Source organism: Quercus suber, unplaced genomic scaffold, assembly GCF_002906115.3.
Source record: "Quercus suber isolate HL8 unplaced genomic scaffold, Cork oak 2.0 scaffold_154, whole genome shotgun sequence".
NCBI classification, from domain to species: Eukaryota; Viridiplantae; Streptophyta; class Magnoliopsida; order Fagales; family Fagaceae; genus Quercus; species Quercus suber.
This window is the reverse complement of record NW_027069615.1, coordinates 1111041-1130333: the sequence shown is the minus strand read 5'-3', so window position 1 is coordinate 1130333 and position 19293 is coordinate 1111041. Positions and strand designations below refer to the sequence as shown.

Below are 19293 nucleotides of genomic sequence, written 5' to 3'. Positions count from 1 at the left end.
TTTTCACTAAAATTTTAGGAGAAATGCAAAAAAGTCCCATATGATTTGTCCATAAATCACAAACCCCACAGCTTTGAAGCATGACACATAACCTTCTTTGATGTGGACCATATTGTGTTACTATTATGAGTGAGTTTGGAATAGTTTTTTTGAAAAAAAAATACTTTTTACATTTTTTCGTTTATTTTTTTAGGTATGTCTCTCTTTTTTCTATGCTTAATTTTAGGTCTATTTTACTTATACTATACAAATATTACTTGTACAACATTCCTATGACTACTTATATAAAGGCAATGCCTTATATAATTTTAAATATTAGTGTAGAAAAAAAAATTGATCCTAAATTCTAACATAGAAACAAGGCCACTGTTATGTCATTCCAATGTTTTAAAAAAGGTAAAAATATTTATAATTATTCGAAAGAATTAAAGAACAATAAGAAAAGTCATTCCCTATTGTTATAATTAATTAGGGAAAATTACAACTTATCTCATTGTGATTTTTGACACTATTACAATTGTAAGGATTGGATCTGAGCGCTTCTTCTGCTGGGCGAGTGGATTCAGACCCAACTAGCCAAATACAATGAATTTGTAGAGAGTGGGACAAATAACTAGACTTTAGTGCATGGACAACAATCAATATGATGGTCATAACCATCATACATAGACGAACTGAGATTATCTAAGAAAGTTTGTCCTTTGCACAGTCCGAGGAGCTTTGTGGTCATTCTTGAATGAGCATCGCCCCCCCCCCCCTTTGATATGTTTTTCCCTATTATATAGTCCTCCTCCAACGATCTCTTTCTTCCACTTGTTGATCATCCATGCCTCTCTCTGACTGCCTGTCTCATCAACCACTTTACCAATCTTACTGTGAGTTGCAGCAACCAAGGCAGCACTATTCAGAGGTCATTTCTCCATTTGTGCGGCTAGAACATTAGTTGTGCGCATTTAATGTGGAGGTGATAGTTTCTCCTTAAACTGTTCCTTTACTACGCTTCTCTAGATAACCCATCATACTTGTCTTTTTCCTGGGCTGCTTAGGGATGCCGCCCTTGGTGGCGTGTTGCCCTTAGTTCCATAGATCTCAGATCGCCGAGGACAGGATTGTTCTTGGCGATATCTATTGGCAACCTGGGCTTTCTATGCTCATCCTTGGACGATTCTTACTCCTCGGCGTGGGCCTTGGGTTTAGTACGAAGTGGGCCGGGGTTGCCAAATTCTTTAGGCCCCACAACAATATAGTTACATTTTTTATTGATAAACTTTTTATTGTTACATATGTTCTAAGGTTTAGACTAAAATGAAATCATTAGGTTGTGTCCAAAGTATACCTAACATTTCATCTTATCTCAAAGGTAATCAAAATGTAACTACTAGAAAATATTGTGGGGCTAAATTATGATTGAATCAAAATCATAAGGGAGTAGTTTTATTTATTTTTGATAATACTATAATTGATACAATGAGAGAGGGAGGATTTAAACCTTAAACGTCTTTGTTAAAAATACTAGAAAATGTTAATTGAGCCACAAGACTTTTGGTACAAAGAAATAGTTTGTTTGTCTAATAAATAGGCAAAATGCATTTAATTTGGATGGAACCTGCTGGTCTAACCGTTTTATTTTAATCAAACTTTAGGTATCAAGTATAACAATAAAAAATTGTAGACTAAATTGTAACATGGTGAAAGGACAAAGGGGTAAGTTATAATTTACCCTCCAATTTATTACCAGCAAAGAGTACATAGATCCAATGGCATATATGCCACGGCCAAATCCACACATTAAAAAAAAAAAAAAGACGAAGAAGAAGAAGAAGAAGAATACTGAAGTAGAAAATCTACAGCTTTTCAGCCTTCTTTATTGTAACTAATATCATGTAGAAAACCTTATTGCATCTAGTAAACCAATTGCTACAATCTTTCAGCCTTTTAGATTCATAGCTGAAAGCTCCTGTTTAATAACCTCTCCTGCATACATAGGTGGATAGTTGCTGGCAAGTGGTGATTCTGCAAAGTGGCCCAAGGGCTTCAACACTGCATCTGATGCTATGTGGGCAAACACCTACGCAGAAGAGAAAATGAAAAGAAGAGGTCACAAACATTGCATCCAAAACGAAAAGGTCTTAAAATATAAGTATAGAGATGTAAAGGTTTTACTATCATTGATATTTCCAGTTTGTGATTGATGTATGATAAAAGTTGTCTGTTATGGATCAAGTAAAAGTGATGTTGCTTTAATCAAATTAAATCATAGTTCACAAATGTGAAATAAATTATAAAAAACATTGTGTTCCTAACGTTAATACTCATAAGCATAATATAGAAAAGTCACTCACATTGAGCTCTCTAAAAATGCCAACTTAATAGAAAACAAAAATAATGGTAATGATGATTAATCTCCTGATTGCTAGTATGGTTGAGATCACTTACAGTTGAGGATACTCTCCATAGGCTTCGATTTTGCTCCAATGCTTGTTTAATTGCTTCAGTAGTTTTCTCAGTGACAACTACTTCATGCATTCCAGCCATGCAATCTCCACCAGTCAAATATTCCATCTGGCACATAAAAGCAGTGCAAAAGGGAGAGAATTAATGTACAAATTAAAAAAGCATGTACTATAGCTTGCCAAAGGCATTGCTTTGAGAACTTGATTGAATCCTTGTCCAAAGAATTTGATATTCTACCCTTTTTTTTTTCTAGAAGGCATGGTTTTCGACTTAAATATATCATAATAACAAAAACAACATATTCCCTGTTATTTGTATGATTAATTGATTTGAAATTTACTATAATAATACTCAATAGATATACAAATATGATATTTTCATTTTTTAAATATACAAGCTAAGTAATAGCAAGCCCAACTAAAAATGTCAATATATTATTAGAGATATAGCTCCTACCTTCTTAGAATCATGAGTGATGTTGTTATTACAAAATTTATTATATAAATCTTAATTCTTGCGTCAATTTTAAAACAAAAAATTAAAATGTTAGTTTTAAATATTTATTTATTTATATTAAGTTATCGATGTGATCTAATCACATAATTTGCCACTTTTTATTTATTTATTTATATTTTTAAATACCATTCTCTTTGTTTTTTCATTCCGAAAAAATATAATTTTTGTCCCTAAATTTTACCAAAAATTTATTACTCATCCCTAAACTATAAAATGTTTGTTTTTCGCCCTTAAACTATTAAATGGTTCGTTTTTTGTTTCAAATTATTGAAAATGTTTTATTTATCTTCTTTTACTTATAAAAAAAAAAACTTTTTTTAATCCCAAAATTATTAAAAAAGTTATTTTTTCATCTTTATTTTTGTTTCTAAAATATTAAAAATACTATGTACAATGTTTAAGGATGAACAGAGAACCTTTTAAAGCTTATGGATGGAAATAATTTTTTTTTGTAAATTTTAGGTACCACAATAGTATTTTCTCTTTTTCATTTCGATAAAAGTCAGAAGATTCACGTAGCAAACTAGCTCACAACTATAAACACCAAACATTTATTACTCCTACCTGCTTTCCTGTTTGAACGAGAAGACATCCTTCAGGAACTGACCCCTCAACTTTTTGGCCATTTTCTACCCAAATATTTAGAGCTGGGAATTTACTTCTTCCATGAATGGTAAGAAAATTAACGTCATAGTGATATCCTGCAAGCACAGTTCCTTCCTGGCCATAACTTTTGAGGTCACTTCCTGTTGGACCAAGAACATGCGGCGCCTGGTTTTTCAAAGGAAAAGCACTCGTTATAAAAAGTGCATATTAATATTATTTCACAATAATGGAAATGAAAAAGAATATGATTCATACCATGCCTTAATTAATCATTTCCTGTCAGACTAAAAATTAAATATGCCAAAAAAAAAAGAAAAAGAAAAAAAGCCAAAAAGTATAAGTAGACTCGAGTATAAATATAAGGGTCCGGCTTGTGTTCAGTGAAAGTTTTCACTGGACACGTTGGATCTTGTGGACACGTGTCCAAATCTTGCCGTGTCCAGTGAAAAGCCGTGCCCTAAATATAATAACACAAGTTGAACTGTTGAATACGTAACCTGCTTCATAAGAGATGTGAATGCATCCTTTGGCAAGCCAAAACCAATTGCTGCCATTTCAGCTACAACCTGAACAAAAATTTTTGGATACACAATAACATTAAACAACATGCATAAAAAAGCATTATAAGTTAACTGAACCAAGCTAGGTGATGAGTTACTTCTACGGCAGCTATCATTTTAGATCCCCATGAATTCATGGTTTCAGTCCATCCAGGAAAATTTTCAGGTATGACGGGCGCGCCGTTGAGTTCCTGCACAAAAAAGATGACATTTAAAAGACGAAAAACTACACAACAAAGGTTTAATCTAAAATGATCTATCTTCATTAGAAATGATGTATTCAGATTAAATATTACAAATCTAATAAATATGCATGTATAATCATGTCATTTAATTTTAAATTATGTGACATTTGGTACATGAGATAAAATTTTCACCGTTAGAAAAAGACAATGTTGTCCTTAAAAGAAAAATTAGGGTTGTTTGTATTATATGAAATTGTATGTGAAATAAAAAGAGTTAAAAAGGAAATGATGGATTATGTTATATGAAATTGAAGGAGAAAGTGAAGATGTGAGACCTTAAATCGGGTCTTTGCAGGACGAGGACCCACGCTCCACATGTAACGCCACTTGAGATCTGAGCCTACCAGAGTGGCTGGTTGAGATTCTTTGGGCAATGCTTTTACTTTCTCTTGCATTTCTTCATCAACCATGAGCCTTGGAATTTCTACTTTCTCTGGGGTTATCCCAACCTGGTATCTCCAATTGTGTAAGAGATTATTTTCAATATTTTGATAAATCAATGCAAACTCACATGTTAAATTGGAACCAATAACAAGACAGATATGATGGTATTTTAGTTATGCACTATTCATCCTTTAATTTTCTGTCTGTATATAAGGAAGCCTTCAATTAGATTAGTCAACTACTTGATTCATTGGTAGGAATAAGAGAAGCAAAAGATTAAGATTTTAATAAAATCGTTTAACAATAAATAATTAAGATTTTAAGAACTTTATAAAGATTTTTAAAGGTGTTAAATTAACCCTCCCACCTTAATTTGGAGAAGAATCTTCTCAAAAAAGTAAAAAAAAAAAAAAAAAAAAACCTTTGGAGAAGAATCTTGTGTTTCACTACATGAAGCAAAACACATCTAAACTCACAAGTAAATGTTATGCTGCATTTATAAAAACACAAGGTAACACCTCTCGCTTTTGGATGTAAAACAAAAAAACAAACTGATTTGGTTGAATGACACGGACTGTTTGCCATCGGTCAGCACCAAATATTTTCCGAAAAGTTTTTGAGGGATTTTGTTCCGGATCGATGCTGACATTTTGCACACCAAAATTGTCTAAAATAAATGAATTTATATATATTTATTTTAATAAAATATTCAACCATCTTTTAAAATAAAATATTAAAAAAATGAAAAAGTTTGTCAAGTTGATTTGTAAAAGCAATGAACTAAAATAAGAAAAGTAAACCTTTGCTAACCCTAGGAGATGCCCTTAAATCTTAACAGTCAAACGCATGGTTTTTAATTTGAACTGTTCAATGAATTATAAATAGTAGATGTTCAAAGTTTTTAAAGTCAGACCAAGATCAAACTGTAATGACATCATAATTAATTTAATTATTAATTAAAATATAAATAAATATATTAAATTAGTAAAAATTGAAAAATTGCCTAAAATAGTTCCAAATATTTGACTATTCAAACTAGTAAACTTTTTTATTTTATTTTTATGAAACCCAATATAAAAGTTAATAGAGATTTTCCATGAAATTATTGGAAAAAAAAAGTTAATAGACATTTCTTTATGAAATTAATGGAGAGAAAAAAAAAAAAAAAAAACGTTGAACAGTGGCGGCAATGGCTTGTCCTGTCTCCCACTAAACATTAGTTGAGAGACTTTTGTTGAGAGACCCATGAGTCTGGTACTCTACCCATTCCTCAATGAAATTAATATATATAAACTAAAGTGAGAAGCCTAGAAGTGTGGAAAAGGAAAATATTATTGTTTTGTCCGCCTGTTTAAAATCAAAGCCCAAGAATATAGATTCAAATTAGGTGCAATATCTAGGTATTGCACTTGAAGCAATAATAAGACACGACTGAGATTGAAATTTTAAAAAAGAAATTTTCAATCTTAACAATTGAATAAAAGAAAAGTTAAAAGAAGTTAAAAAATGAAAGTGGTAAAAATTAATGTGAGTAAGTATAGTGTACCAGAGTCAGGGGCGGAGCCAGGGGGGGTCAAGAGGGGGCACTTGCCCCCCCTGGCCCCACCCAAAAAAACTGTTAATATTTACTTAACTTACCTTGATGCATTTGAGGTAAAAAAATAGAACTATTACTAATGAAAAGTTATAAAATGGTAAACAAACAATCAGCTGCTTGCATGAGATAATTGGGAGCATAGCCCATTTTTGCCCATTTAAAATATAAGCCCATCCTATATTAACATAATCCAATTCTATTATTAAATAAAGAATAATAAAAAATAAATAACCAAACAAACAAACAAATACCTTGATGCGTGTCTAACTTATAACCCTATATTGTTTGATTTTTCTACTCTCTTTCTTTGGTAACTTTTTAAGTGCATTTCTTGTATTGTAGTATAAATAAATGGTTAATAAATAGGATGGCTTTTCAAAAAATAAGTTTGCATGTTAAGCTAAAATAAATAGACCTATAACATATAGCTGTACAAAAATAATAGAAATTTACATAAGTTGAACTTTATGTCTATCTAACAACTAAAAATCTTTCAATTTGTAAGTAGAGTTATAACTTTTTATAATTAAAATTTTAAAAGGATTATTCATGTAAATAAATTCCTAAATAGATAAATATAATATAATGAATATGTTATTTTATTGAGAATTTTCATGCATTTAAATATAGTTTAGCATACACAAGTGAATTGTTATTTTGCAAATTGATCTCAAATATTGTACGTATATGTTCGCTTGCATGTGTATAAATGTCCTTGTCAAATGTAATTTTTGCCCCCTGTCAAGTTAGATTCTAGCTCCGCCACTGACCAGAGTCTAGATTGAGACTGAGAAAGAAGGAGAGAGAGTGATATAGAGAAGAAGAATGAGAAGGAACTGTGATGTGATCTCGGGTCTCAAAGTTTAACAGCATCTAACGGTGTTTGAAGCTACAACAATGGAGATCAGCTTCAATAAGCCTGTAGATAATGTTTTTGTTTTTATTTCTAAGTGATTTTTAAGGTTAAAAGAACCGTGTTAGCGTGTTAGCGAGAGATTTCCGAATAATAATTTAAAATGCAAAATTTGGTTCCAGTATTTCTATACATTAGACCCAACACCAAGCATGTTAGTGTTGTATTAGGTCCAATGCATTAGAATACAAACATAAGCTTTATCGTGTCCTGTATTTGACAAAATCAAATGAACCAAACCTGATAATGAAAGTCAGGTCGCTCCTGGGGCCGCTTGTACTCGACAGGGCTCTCATAGTACCTCTCCATCATCTCCATGAACTTTTCATTCTCCTCTTCCGAACACCTTGGGTCCCTTACCACCACAGCCCCAGCTTCTCTCAAAGACCTAGCCACTTCCTTACACAACCTAGTCAGTTCAGGTCCCAATTCCTCCGTTATCTTTGATGGCTCTCCGTCCAGTTTGTCCATCACCGCCAGATAGGCCTTCAGGTCGATCACCTTGAGCTCCATTTCTGTTACAATTACAGTAACAACAACGGCAACAAGAAACAGCTGTTTGAGTTTGCGATGACGGGAATGGACGTGGTGGGTTTTTTGGGGAGGGGAGGGGGGGTGTTTACTGGGCTAAATTGGGGCCCATATCCGGTCAGATTTTACTGTGTGAATATCATAATTAATTTAATTATTAATTAAAATATAAATAAATATATTAAATTAGTAAAAATTGAAAAATTGCCTAAAATAGTTCCAAATATTTGACTATTCAAACTAGTAAACTTTTTTATTTTATTTTTATGAAACCCAATATAAAAGTTAATAGAGATTTTCCATGAAATTAATTGGAAAAAAAAAGTTAATAGACATTTCTTTATGAAATTAATGGAGAGAAAAAAAAAAAAAAACGTTGAACAGTGGCGGCAATGGCTTGTCCTGTCTCCCACTAAACATTAGTTGAGAGACTTTTGTTGAGAGACCCTTGAGTCTGGTACTCTACCCATTCCTCAATGAAATTAATATATATATATATATAAACTAAAGTGAGAAGCCTAGAAGTGTGGAAAAGGAAAATATTATTGTTTTGTCCGCCTGTTTAAAATCAAAGCCCAAGAATATAGATTCAAATTAGGTGCAATATCTAGGTATTGCACTTGAAGCAATAATAAGACACGACTGAGATTGAAAGTTTAAAAAAGAAATTTTCAATCTTAACAATTGAATAAAAGAAAAGTTAAAAAGAAGTTAAAAAATGAAAGTGGTAAAAATTAATGTGAATAAGTATAGTGTACCAGAGTCTAGATTGAGACTGAGAAAGAAGGAGAGAGAGTGATATAGAGAAGAGGAATGAGAAGGAACTGTGATGTGAACTCAAGTCTCAAAGTTTAACAGCATCTAACGGTGTTTGAAGCTACAACAATGGAGATCAGCTTCAATAAGCTTGTAGATAATGTTTTTGTTTTTATTTTTAAGTGATTTTTAAGGTTAAAAGAACCGTGTTAGCGTGTTAGCGAGAGATTTCCGAATAATAAGTTAAAATGCAAAATTTGGTTCCAGTATTTCTATACATTAGACCTAACACCAAGCATGTTAAGTGTTGTATTAGGTCCAATGCATTAGAATACAAACATAAGCTTTATCGTGTCCTGTATTTGACAAAATCAAATGAACCAAACCTGATAATGAAAGTCAGGTCGCTCCTGGGGCCGCTTGTACTCCACAGGGCTCTCATAGTACCTCTCCATCATCTCAATGAACTTTTCATTCTCCTCTTCCGAACACCTTGGGTCCCTTACCACCACAGCCCCAGCTTCTCTCAAAGACCTAGCCACTTCCTTACACAACCTAGTCAGTTCAGGTCCCAATTCCTCCGTTATCTTTGATGGCTCTCCGTCCAGTTTGTCCATCACCGCCAGATAGGCCTTCAGGTCGATCACCTTGAGCTCCATTTCTGTTACAATTACAGCAACAAGAAACAGCTGTTTGAGTTTGCGATGACGGGAATGGACGTGGTGGGTTTTTTGGGGAGGGGAGGGGGGGTGTTTACTGAGCTAAATTGGGGCCCATATCCGGTCAGATTTTACTGTGTCAAATTATTGCCATCCACGTATACAATAATTCTCTCATGCAGTCACTGGGTAGACCCCAATTGTGACCATACAAATCGAGGCACGAGATACAATCTTTATCAGTGAGCGTGATTTTAGTTTACATGATGTAATGCTTACCATGTGCATGATTTTTTGACTGATTTCTGGAAATCAAACAAGCACAACTATATTTGTGAAATTGGTACTCTCTCATACCTAGGACACATTTAGTACAATGTAATAATTATTATATAAGAATAGAAATAAATATTACAAAGAATACATTAAGTTAGAATATAATAAATATTATTATTTATTAGTTTAGTCACTATTTAAGAATAGAATCTTGAATATGCATTCATAATTTGATAGAGTATGAAAAAGAGGTGGAATAAAATCATTTTTACGTCAAATTTTTCTAAAATACTCTTACATTTTTAAAAAACAAAAAGTGGGAGAAGGATCTAGCTTATTATGTATAAATTTAATAAATAATATATGTGTTTTGTTTAAAAATTAATAACTCCATAAATGTCATATAAAAGAAAATAAAATGATACATCTTTTATTTGTATTTAAAAAGAAATATGAAAGAAAAAAGAAAAAATTTTCATGAACTCGCCAATTCCATCAAATTAATTCCAATTTCATAGATATTACTATTTTTTTTTTGAGAAGATTTCATAAATTAATATTGATCACAAAACAACCACCCAACTATCATATGATGTTGAAAAATTAATATTGATGAACCTTTTTTTGTTTTTTTGTTTTTTTGTTTGTTTTGTTTTGAGTGAATTAATATCGATAATTAACAATCATTTATTATAAGAGTAGTGTTACAACCACAAACTATTTTACAACATTTTTATAAACTGTTGATGTATTTAACTTCTTATTGGTTTTCATTTAGGCTCATAATTAATATCACTTTTTCATTTACTAATAATCACTCATAACATCAGCATCACAATCACTTATACTTGTAGAGTGATCATCGTACTAAGGGTGTGCAATAGTAACTTTATTTACATTTTTTTTTTCTCCATGAATTGGATACTAGAGATTGCAGAGTAGTTGATCTAGGGATATCCATTAATAATTGGTGACTTGGTTTGAAATGGAACCACATATACATGGAATACTCATAAATTTTTTGAATATTGAATCCTTAATTTCTTGTAGCTTACCAGAAAATTTATTAAGTTTTGTGTTCAATAATTTGTTTTCTCTACATTTGTTAATTAACATTGTGGGGGTAAAAGCCCAACATTGTGTACTGGGCCTGGGACCCCATTTCTGGGTTAAGGTATATCCGAAGAGAAGAAAATGATTGAGAAGGAGTCCACATGGGAAAGATACACTTGGAAATGATCGAGGAGTATAGTTCGAAGAGATCATCAGCAGGCCAAAGAGCGTATTCTCCTCGGATATAAAGAGTCTTGATCAAACAAATACTTGGGAGGTTCAAGTGATCTTCCTAGCAATTCCAATGATAAGGATAAACTCTGGGCATGTCTGGAGATGATAAGAACGGAGAAATATCTAAAGGAAAAAGCTGCTACTATTGTGTTTAATGCACTGCAACAACTTTTCTGATCACATTTATGTGGAGAAGACTCCTGAACAGTGTAACCTCAGCTACCCGCACTCATGGAGAACTAAAGAAGATACTTGATGTGACATGTACTCAAGTGAATGCTTGGATGAAGAACAAGTGTACGATGAAGATGGTTTCGAAAAAGGCTATATAAATGGAAAAGGTCTCTGAAGAAAGGGGGATCGAAAAAAAGAGAAAAAAAGTAGGAGAAAGATTTTACTGTAACTCTAAGAACTGTATTCACTTTTCAATCCATAATAAACCTCTTCGGACATCCATTTGTTTAGCTTTTTAGTGTGTTTTTATGTTGATCCATCCCTGGATATCATAGTTAACTGTTGTTAAGTTCACAACCAGCCCAGCTCTTTCGCTCACTCTCTACAAATTCATTGTTTTGGGCTTGGGTTACAAATCTTGACCTTACAAATACAAGGTCATATTCAAGGATATAAAATAAAAATAGTTATTTCCTTTTCCATTCTCTTTGAAAACCAAATATGGGAAATCATTTGTTTCCTTCTATTTTTTTGCCTTCCTACGACCAAAACACATGAAGTAAGATATTTTCCTTTCTCTTTCTTTTCTCTTTCCCTTTTCTTGGTATTTTCTTGTCTCATCACTTTCCCTAGAAAATATAGCCTTAGATCATTTACATTGGTTTGTACAAAAATTTATGTATATCAAATTATAAATATATATATATATATATATTTTTCTATTTTGGCTAACCAGTTTTCAAAACATCAACATTAGTTCATTTATTTTAAACCATATTTCATTATTATATCAAGTTTTCTTATTTTTAAAAATTATTTTTCTATTTTCACACTACAACCACCATCCATTCTCTTTCTCCATTCTCAAAAAAAGCAAAATAAGAATAAAAATTTGAAATGCACAACAATAATACTGGTGTATATTTACACAATTACTATAACAATAAATCATTTTGCACAATAGATTTATAAGCTAATGTAATCCTTATGTTATTTTACAACTCTAAATCTAAACAGCCCATGTTGCATCACACTCCCATCAAAAAGACAAAATCAATCCCGCGGTGAGCCAAACAAGTGCCTTTTTCCATCACCCATGACGAAAATATCTGAAAACCTTTGATGTAAACATTTTTGACCACATTGCAAGGGACAAAGACGTGCAAGAAACTGACAAAAATGTGTACGTGACACTTCATAAAGGTTCTGCATCTTTGTCAAGCAACTAAAACAGTTTGCTACAGACACTAGGACATTTGGCAAACCAATACATATGTTAAAAGAGTAGCCTTTTCTCAGTGGATGTCCTTCTTATCTCTCGCACTCCACCTGGCGCTAGTCAAAGAGACATTGGTTTGGACATTTGCGTCTTTGGAATCCACGAGTTCAAGGGGATTGTGTTTGTGTGTACTTTATTAATCTGAGAGTATGTGGTGCCTCGATTAACAGGGCCAAAGTATAAAAATATAAATAAAAAGTCATTATACGACTCTAAATAAACGGCCATTTTTGTACCACCGGGCCTTCTAGCCTGGCGGTATCCAGTACCATGTATATCTATGAGCTCAGAGATGTCCTTTTTATCTCTCATACTCCACCTGTCGCTTGTCAAAGAGACACTGGTTTGGACATTTGCGTCTTTGGAATCTGAGGGGATTGTGTTTGTGTGTACTTTATTAATTTGAGAGCATGTGGTACCTCGATTAATAGGGCCAAAGTATAAAAATATAAATGAAAATTCATTATACAACTCTAAATAAACGGCCATTTTTGTACCACCGGGCCTTGTAGCCTGGTGGTACCCAGTACCATGTGTACCTATGAGCTTGGAGGTTCTTCTCCCATAATTACCTAGCAAAAAAAGGAAAAAAAAAAGGCCATTTTTGTATTAACAAATCGTCAATAAAGATGTTAGAAATATATTTGCCAAATGGTATAAGTTTGCACACATAAGATAATTGGGCTTGTGTCTATATTATTGGGTTAATATATTTTTAACCAAAAAAAAAAGATACAAAATCATTATTTCTTAATATATAACAATAAAATCATTTGAGAAAAGATAACTTGATGTTAAAAAAAAAAAAAATAAAATAAACATGATAATTTTATTTTTAAAGAAAAAGGCAAAAATCAGAATTGGAAATATAGAATGCAACCTGAAGAACAAATCCTGCTTACATTGAATCCTGCTTATATTAGAAAAAACTGACACAATTTCATGGGTTAGCTAATTATGAAAGCAAGATGTTCCTCAAAAAAAAAAAAAAAAAAAAAAAAAAAAAGGAAAAGAAAAGAAAAGAAAAAACTAATGAAAGCAAGATTACAACAAGTGTAAGAGAGGATTTGAATTTAGGTTCTCTTTATGAGATTTATTAGGCCATGCCACAAAATTACAAAATTCTTGGTAGCTAGTGAAAGCTAAAAGAAAATATAAACCATGCATCCATAAATTGAAAGCTAGCACAAGTAGATTTCTATGGATTAAAAAACTCTAGGATTTTAGGGAAATTTCACCATGAAGTTCTTAAAATTCTATTTATATATTTTGAAATGTATTTATTAGATTTTGTCCCATCAAGATTTAAATAAACATGGGCTGTTAATATTTTAGTAAATATTTAAATTATTGATGATATAGTAAAATATAATCCATTCATTTCAAAATTGATGCATAAGGATTTTATAGTGGCGTTTCTTTTAAAAACCTAAAATATTAACTTATTAAGTTCAAACTTGAAAGGCTACACATGAATAGTGCCTTTAATTATTGAATGCGTTGATTATTTTTTGCCTAATCAAGATTTTAATAAACATTGGCTATTACTGTTTTAGTATATATGTTAAAATATTGATGATGTAACAAAATTCAATAATTTTATTTCAAAATAAATGAATAATGTTTGAAGAATTCTATTCCGTTAACTGTGGTTCGATGTCTAAATTGTTCTCAATCATATACGTCTTCAACCCTGTGATGAAATCCCTACTCTCTAGTGGAGTATGGCAAAAGAGAACCACAAATTGAGGGGAACATTTATCACCACTAAAGGATAACAAAACATCATCCAAATAAAGAAAGAAAAAATCATCAACCTGTCAATTGTAACATCCTACACCACCACCAAACCGACATCTTCATTCCATATTTGAGGAATACACCATTATTAATCCCATACCATCATGTTTCCTTTTAATAATTCTTGCTCCATTATTATCCAAAAAAATCACATACGCAAATCAATCACACATAATCTTCACATGACTTTGAATTTGAAACAATAATTTGCCTTGGGTGGGCACTTTTGCATAGAAACTAAAAACTGCCTCGAAGTGGAGGAGAGTCCAATCTAAAAAATATAACCAAGCATATGATATGTAATAGACAATGAGAAAGTGGTCTAGTGAATAAATGAGACTGCAATGATGAAAGGTTGGCTTTTTCTGAAGTGTAGGAGCTTAGTCATGATTTCGTGTTGTCTTTCTCAAGTTTCTGTCATTCTATGCTTAACTTCTTCTACATTTCTATTTTTCCATAAATTGGGTAAAATTGATATTATTGGTAGCTCATTTAGCACTACAGAAAAAGGCCTATAGCTGCTTTTAAAAAACGCTGTAATAGTTCACCTAGTCACAAAAACGTGGTCTTAGGCTGGTGTTTTTAGTAGTGGAGGCTTCCATTGGTGTCTTGGTTTGAAATGGATCAACATATGAGAATCTCTAAGTGTTTTTTTTTTTTTTTTGGTTAAAAATATTCATTCATCATTGTGGAGATGCTCCTATTTATATCCACTACTAAGTGAACGTGCCTTGTAACATAATAATACGTGATACGTCTGCCTCAAACTTAGAAATTCTACTACAGATAAGGCAATTTTCATAAATTAATCACATTTTTTTTTTTTTTTTTATCGAAAATTGCAAATATGTTAATTCTATAGAATTTAAATCAAGCCCAAGCCCGCGAAAACATTTAGGGTTTTTGTCCAACACTACAAGGTATAAAAGGAAAACCATAATTACGTTTTAGAAACTCTTAGAAGACTTGTGAGTTATAGTAATATGATATTAAGAGAATTTTTCACACAAAAAATAGAAGGGAAAAATAGAAGATATTTGGAGATTTCATTGTCTCTTTGAAATTAGGATATTTTATTTAATTAATTGAAATGAGCAAAACATATTGTAATGAGCACTAAAATATGATCTCTCTCTCTCTCTCTCTCTCTCTCTCTCTATATATATATATTATAATATATACACACATCACAAAATACAATTTAAATGTTTTTGATGTATGGAGAGTTTGAAGTTCAAAATTTTTATTCGACGATAAGAAATTTTATCTTGCACGTTGATGTGAACAGAGGAGAATTTTCCTAACTATAAAGCACATTACTCGGTTTTTTAGAACATGAATATGTGGACTACAATATGTTAAGATCCAAATTCATAAATACTTCAAATGCTTTCTTTTACATGGCAGGTTGAGTATGAAGAGAAGTAGTTAAGTGCTATTCTGGACACCTTTATTTGGAAGTTTAATTTCGTCTTCTTGTTGGAGCCCATGGTGGTCTACCTAGTTTGGTCTATAGTGGAAGGCAGCCCATGAGCCCATATCTTGCAAACTCAAAAAAATCAAAGGCGATTAATTAGTGCTTTCGGTAGGGACTTTTCACAGCACTTCTCAGAAAAAAAGTGAAAAAATAATGGTAACACTTTTGTCCACATGTTAGGGACAAACACATGGGATAGTTCATGTGCACATCAAAGTCTCCAAGAAAGTTCGTGTGCACATAGCTTTGAAATATAACTTGTTTTATGTNCCTTTATGTTGACGATTTTTTTTTTTAATATCTTTACTTTGGGTTAATATATTTTGGTGGTGTGTTTTTTGAGTTCCTTATTATAATTATTCTCTCTCTCTTTCTTATAACTTTGGTTTAATTTTTGTTTGAGTTAATCTTTTATTATTATTATAGATTTTTGAGTTAATTTTAGTTAGTTTGGAAGTGAAATTTTGAGTTTATATGAAAATACAATCTACATGAATATGTATTCGAATATGCCTATCAATTAAGGAATTTGAATAATAAACTTGAAACGAAAATTTTTGTTGAACCAAAAGAAATTAAGAAAATATAATACGTAATAATAATCGTTAAAAGAATATAGACCACTTAAAAAATATCAATCAAAAGCTCCAAAAATAATAAAATTATATATTTTGGAAGAGTAATGATACAAACAAAATAAATTTCATTAGCTCTCATTTTGCCACCTTAGCAATTGTGATTTTTTTTTTTGGGTGAAATCTAGTAGTTAATTAAGTGATTTTAAAAAAAAATAATAATAATAAAGAGAAGAAGTTATCAAAAAGTTGAAAACTAGTTCCTTGTCTTGTGGAGTAAGTACATGGCTAGGAAAAAGTATCTCATTTTCCATAATTTTTGTTTGTTTGTTGGGGTGGTAGTCTATCTTTCATTTACTCTTAGAAATGTGCAACTTAGTTTTAACTCTTGTACTAAAAAAGAACTTAATTGAGATTACTCGTAAATTATATTGCATCATGTTCCCGAATCAATGCAAGTGAGCTTACTATCAATTCTCGTCATCTTAATTTATTTACATTATCATTATCATTATTGTTATCACTTATCATTACATTATTGAAGTACTTTTCATCGAGTCATTTCAAATCTATACTCGATTATCTTGATAAGAAAAAAAGTTTGGAAAACATGATTCATGACAGATAAAGCAGGAGGGTAACGTGGTTGTTTGACGAATAGTTATAGCCCATGATTAAAGAAAATAACATACCACTCACCAGTGGTTGTCTGATTACGGGTGGAATGGCCCTTTCGTGGAGGCTGCATAATACGGAAGGCCCATTGGTTTTTGCAACTTTCATTGGCATGCTTGCGAGTCGACTTAGACTGGAAATTTGACTTAAAATTAGTCATAATTAACAAAGGGAAATATTAACGAGGATCGTGTGGTGCTTGTTAAGGTTTTTTTTTACTGTGAATCTCACTTAATAAAAAAATAGATAAATAAAAGGAAAAAAAAACATAAAAGTAGCATCATAGTTTATTTCAATATTTTTTTGCTTTATGAAGTTGTGGAGCCAGCTTCATAAAGCTGACAAAAATGACATAAAACTGCAAAAAAGACAAAAAAACTACCAAAAGAAAGTAAAAAAAAAAAAAAGTTGTTAACGGGCACCGTACGACAAAAAATATAATTAATTTCATAATTGTCTAGAGTGATAGGTTGTTAATGATGAATAATAATAAAATAGTATTGGTGGTAAACTCTTATGAGAATTAATAATTGCTTGTCAATTCAGCATATGTGAAATTTATTATAAAAATTGTTTTGTTTATAGTATTACTCAACAAATTAACTTTCTTTACCTACTTTGGTGCACTTCAATGTGAAACATGTTTTGCACTTTTTCTTGTTCATGAAATGCTAATGAAAAATGGATATGTGTTTGGTTTGTGGAAGTTTTAGGTCTATTTGGTTGGATGGGTGGAAAAGTGAGACGATGAAAAATGAGGAAATGATAGGAAAATAGGATGATATAAAAGATTTAGTTTTTTCTCATAAGTGTTTGGTTTGGAGGATGGAAAAGTGGAGAGATGAAAAACTCTTTTTTTTTTTTTTTTTCTTTTTTTTTGAGAAGAAAAATGAGAAGATGAAATTATGAAAATTTATTTAGATAAATTTACTCCCATATCCTTATTATATAACACTATTAAAACATTATAACTTTTTTAAGTTTTATTTCCTACACATATATTAAATACATTTATAAGAATATCACTCTACTTTTTTTTTTAATTACACAAATTATTTCTCATAAAAAAACCCAAACACAAATTAAAAAAGAAAATACATTGACTGGGTTTCATGTAAAAAAAAAAAAAAAAACGTTGACTAGGCTTCATCCTCTGTCCATTGATCCAAGACTAGCCGTATAATAGGATGTACTCTACCCAAAAGCTAATCAAGTAATTTTGACTCACTTGACTTGGATAGCAACTTTAACAGGTAAATGTGTAATTCAATATTTAGAGTCTCTTTTCTTCTCTCCTCTCCTCAGTTTTCCTCCCAAATCGGGATGATAATAATTAGGGGGCCAGAGTGATGTTTTTTCACTTTGTTTTCTTTCCCTCTTGTTTTCTCTCTTGAACCAAACAAAAGAAAACAACATTTTCTCCCCCATTTTTCTTTCACTCTTTTCCATCCTTCCCATTTTCACCCTAACCAAACGAAGCCTTAAGGAATTTTTCTTTCTTTCTTCAAACTAGTTATAACCCATAATTAAAGTATATAACCATTCACAATTAGTTGTTTGATTACTAGTGGAATGACTCTTTTGAGGAGGTTGCATAATACAGAAGGCCTATTGGTTTTTGCAACTTTCACTGGCTTGCTTACGAGTCATTACAAATGACTTGACTTGAAATAAGTTGTAATTAACAAATTATATTAAGTTTTAGTCATAACAAAATTCACAACAGATTTCACAGTTGTTTGGAGTGATAATAACTTCTCAATTCAATATATGTAAAATTTATTAAAAAAAATTGTTGTGCATGCAGCATTACTTAAAAATTAACATTCTTTACCTACTTTGGTGCACTTCAATGTGAAACATGTTTGCACTTTTTCTTGTTCATGAAATGCTAATGAAAACTGGATATGTGTTTGGTTTTGTGGAAGTTTTAGGGTCTGTTTGGTTTTAGGAATGAAAAATGTAAAGATAGAAAATGGGGAAGGGATAGAAAAATTGGAGAATAGAAGAGATATAGTTTTCTCTCGTATGTGTTTGGTTGGTAGGATTGAAAAGTGGAGAGATAGAAAATTGTTGTGTTTGAGAAGAAAAATGAGAGGGTGAAAAATGTAATTCAAATAAATTTACTCTCATGCCCCTATTATATAAAACTATTAAAACATTATAATTTTTTATTATATTTCCCAAAATATATTAACTACATTTATAAGAATACCATTCTGCTTTTTTTAATTACACAAATTATTTCTCATAAAAATATCCAAACACAAATTAGAAAAGAAAATACGTTGACTAGGTTTTATAAAAAAACAAAAACAAAAAAACAAAAAAAAAAAATAAAAAAAAAAATACGTTGACTAGGTTTCATCCTCTACACATTGATCCACGACTAGCATGCATAATGGGATGTCTTCCACCCAAAAGCAAATCAAGTAATTTTGACTCACTTGACTTAATTGGATTACAACTTTAAAGGATAAATGTGTAATTCAATATTTGGACTCTCTTTTCTTTTCTTCTCTCCTCAAT

The 19293-nt window shown here is 31.3% G+C and overlaps 1 protein-coding gene across 1 annotated transcript; it reads right to left on the bottom strand.

Moving 5' to 3' along the window:
* Positions 1-1694: 1694 nt before the first annotated feature.
* Positions 1695-9289, bottom strand: LOC112004906 (uncharacterized). The gene is made up of 7 exons (XM_024037145.2): positions 8949-9289; positions 4657-4830; positions 4235-4327; positions 4074-4142; positions 3535-3741; positions 2437-2562; positions 1695-2068 (listed from the first exon to the last, which is right to left on the bottom strand). Exons 1-7 carry the CDS (start codon positions 9219-9221, stop codon positions 1928-1930), a joined length of 1083 nt encoding a protein of 360 aa, XP_023892913.2. The 5' UTR covers positions 9222-9289; the 3' UTR covers positions 1695-1927.
* Positions 9290-19293: the final 10004 nt, after the last annotated feature.

What these genes read in the sequence shown, in the direction of transcription:
- LOC112004906 (XM_024037145.2), bottom strand. Translation starts at nt 9,221, where the DNA reads ATGGAGCTCAAGGTGATCGACCTGAAGGCCTATCTGGCGGTGATGGAC. An exon ending in GACCTGACTTTCATTATCAG is followed by an intron (nt 4,831 to 8,948) that starts GTTTGGTTCATT and finishes TGGAGATACCAG; the next exon opens with GTTGGGATAACCCCAGAGAA. An exon ending in AAATGATAGCTGCCGTAGAA is followed by an intron (nt 4,143 to 4,234) that starts GTAACTCATCAC and finishes ATTTTTGTTCAG; the next exon opens with GTTGTAGCTGAAATGGCAGC.